Source organism: Sinocyclocheilus rhinocerous, unplaced genomic scaffold (assembly GCF_001515625.1).
Source record: "Sinocyclocheilus rhinocerous isolate Xijiao unplaced genomic scaffold, SAMN03320098_v1.1 scaffold711, whole genome shotgun sequence".
Classification (NCBI taxonomy): Eukaryota; Metazoa; Chordata; class Actinopteri; order Cypriniformes; family Cyprinidae; genus Sinocyclocheilus; species Sinocyclocheilus rhinocerous.
Window position 1 is genome coordinate 1,132,199 of NW_015641018.1, and position 1,894 is coordinate 1,134,092.

At 36.1% G+C, this 1,894-nt stretch overlaps 1 protein-coding gene across 1 annotated transcript in view; it reads right to left on the reverse strand.

The window, feature by feature from the left end:
• Window positions 1-895: 895 nt before the first annotated feature.
• naaladl2 (N-acetylated alpha-linked acidic dipeptidase like 2) overlaps window positions 896-1,894 on the reverse strand; it is a 60,291-nt gene continuing 59,292 nt past the window's right edge. Inside the window, exons 10-11 of the mRNA XM_016570141.1 lie at window positions 1,012-1,152; window positions 896-949 (exon numbers count right to left, since the gene is read on the reverse strand). Of these exons, the coding sequence (XP_016425627.1) occupies window positions 896-949; window positions 1,012-1,152 (195 nt within the window). The remainder of the gene's footprint in view (window positions 950-1,011; window positions 1,153-1,894) is intronic.

Below are 1,894 nucleotides of genomic sequence, written 5' to 3' on the forward strand. Positions count from 1 at the left end.
CGATGGACTGGAGTGGTGCGGATTACTATGATGTTTTTATCATCTGTTTGGACATTCTGTCACCCATTCACTGAAGAGGATCCATTGGTGAGCAAGTGATGAAATGGTGATGTAATTTTTTTTTTAATAATCTGTTTTTTTATTAGGAAAATTTTAAAAGGTGGTTAAAAATATCAAATTTAACTTCAAGTTAATATATCCTTTTTGAAAATAAATACTTTCTGAAATTACTGGCATAACAAAAGCATATTCAGTTTTTAAGGTACTGCATAACAGGATTGACCCACTGTGTTTAATGAATTGAACCGTTCAATGAAATTTGGGATGGTTGAGATAAACATGCTTCCTTCCAAATCAAATTACACCTTTCCATGTCACGTCAAAACTCTCAGGTTTTCCCACTCAAAACATTATACCTCATCGTTTGCTCTTCTCCCTGTGTATTTTCAGTTTAAAATAGACAGCCACACACATTGCTACAACAATACCCAATTAAACAATAAAAAGTCTCTCAATTTACTTTGTGTTTTGCTCTGTAATCCCAACAGAAGTACTTTCTTTAGTATAATTGGTTCCAGAGCACCCATTCAAAACATCACAGCAGTAGCATCTCTTATTCCAAAGACAGCTGCAAAGCAAGATAAGTGGAAAGTGTTACTTCCATAGCTCTAACATGATTTATAGTGATGTTACAACGTCTCAAAATATTGAAAGAGTTGTGGATACCTGATGCCTCCAGAAGAACGTCTTCGAAAGATAAATTGCACAATTGCAGCAATCCAAGATGACTGGAAAAACTGCATGTACAATTAGAGGCAAGAGGTCACATAAAGTAAGCGCAGGCAAGAGATTTTAATGCCACCAAGGGACAAACCGATGGCTGAAATGATAAATCTCACATGTGATGCATCTGGTTAATAATAAAGCACTGGGACACCCGGATAAAGGCCTGTGATATTGATTTAAGCAGAATAAAAGAATAACAATCACTTCATAAAAACAAAAACAAACCTTTCTTTTATCGCACCTGACAAGTGGAAGCCATTCATCCAAGTCATCCTCAAACAGTCCCTGTGCATCTTTGATTGGATGGTATTCCATTCGATTAAGCATGCTAATGAGGGCATCTTGTGTCTCATTGCGTCGAAGGCTCTGACAGGACAACAGCAATTAGCATAAGCCATTATCAATTTACTGAGAGACAGAGACTGATTGGTGGAGGGGAGGCATAGGGCCACGGAGCTGGACTTTTAGACAATGAAAAGTGCTGATGCTAAACGGTTTTCCTCCTTGTTGTGATCACACTACAGGACAGCAGGTAGACTTTGCATATCGGATAAACGAGAGGTTGCGCATTTACATTCAAGGAGATTTTATTTATTTATTTATTTTTTTCTGGACATTTACGTTTTGTCTTTCAAGACGGTAATTTATCTCAAACTTCAAAAGAGATATTAAATAGCATCTTGATGGAGCTGAATGAACTATGACTATCTCAGTTCAAAGAATTCAGAGCATTTAAATTAATTTCAGATTAGTCTCAATGAAAGTACTTTATGTGAGTGTGTAGAGTTCACTGAAACTAAAAAACAGAACTATGCAATAATAAATCAATGGAATCAGTGAATGGGACACATATTTTTGCTACTTTAAAAATATTCATTCACGAGTTTTTAAGAAGCACTTCAACAATTCATGCAGAAAGAATCTGAAAACACTATTGAGCCCAAACCTGTGACTCAGAAGGTATGCCAATGAAACGCACACAACATTTCAAAAAGTATTTGCAGGCCTGGTTTGCATTCCACAAATTAAAGAAACCAAACTGAGATCTGTGTAAGCTCTCTCTCTCTCTCTCTCTCTCTCTCTCTCTCTATATATATATATATATATA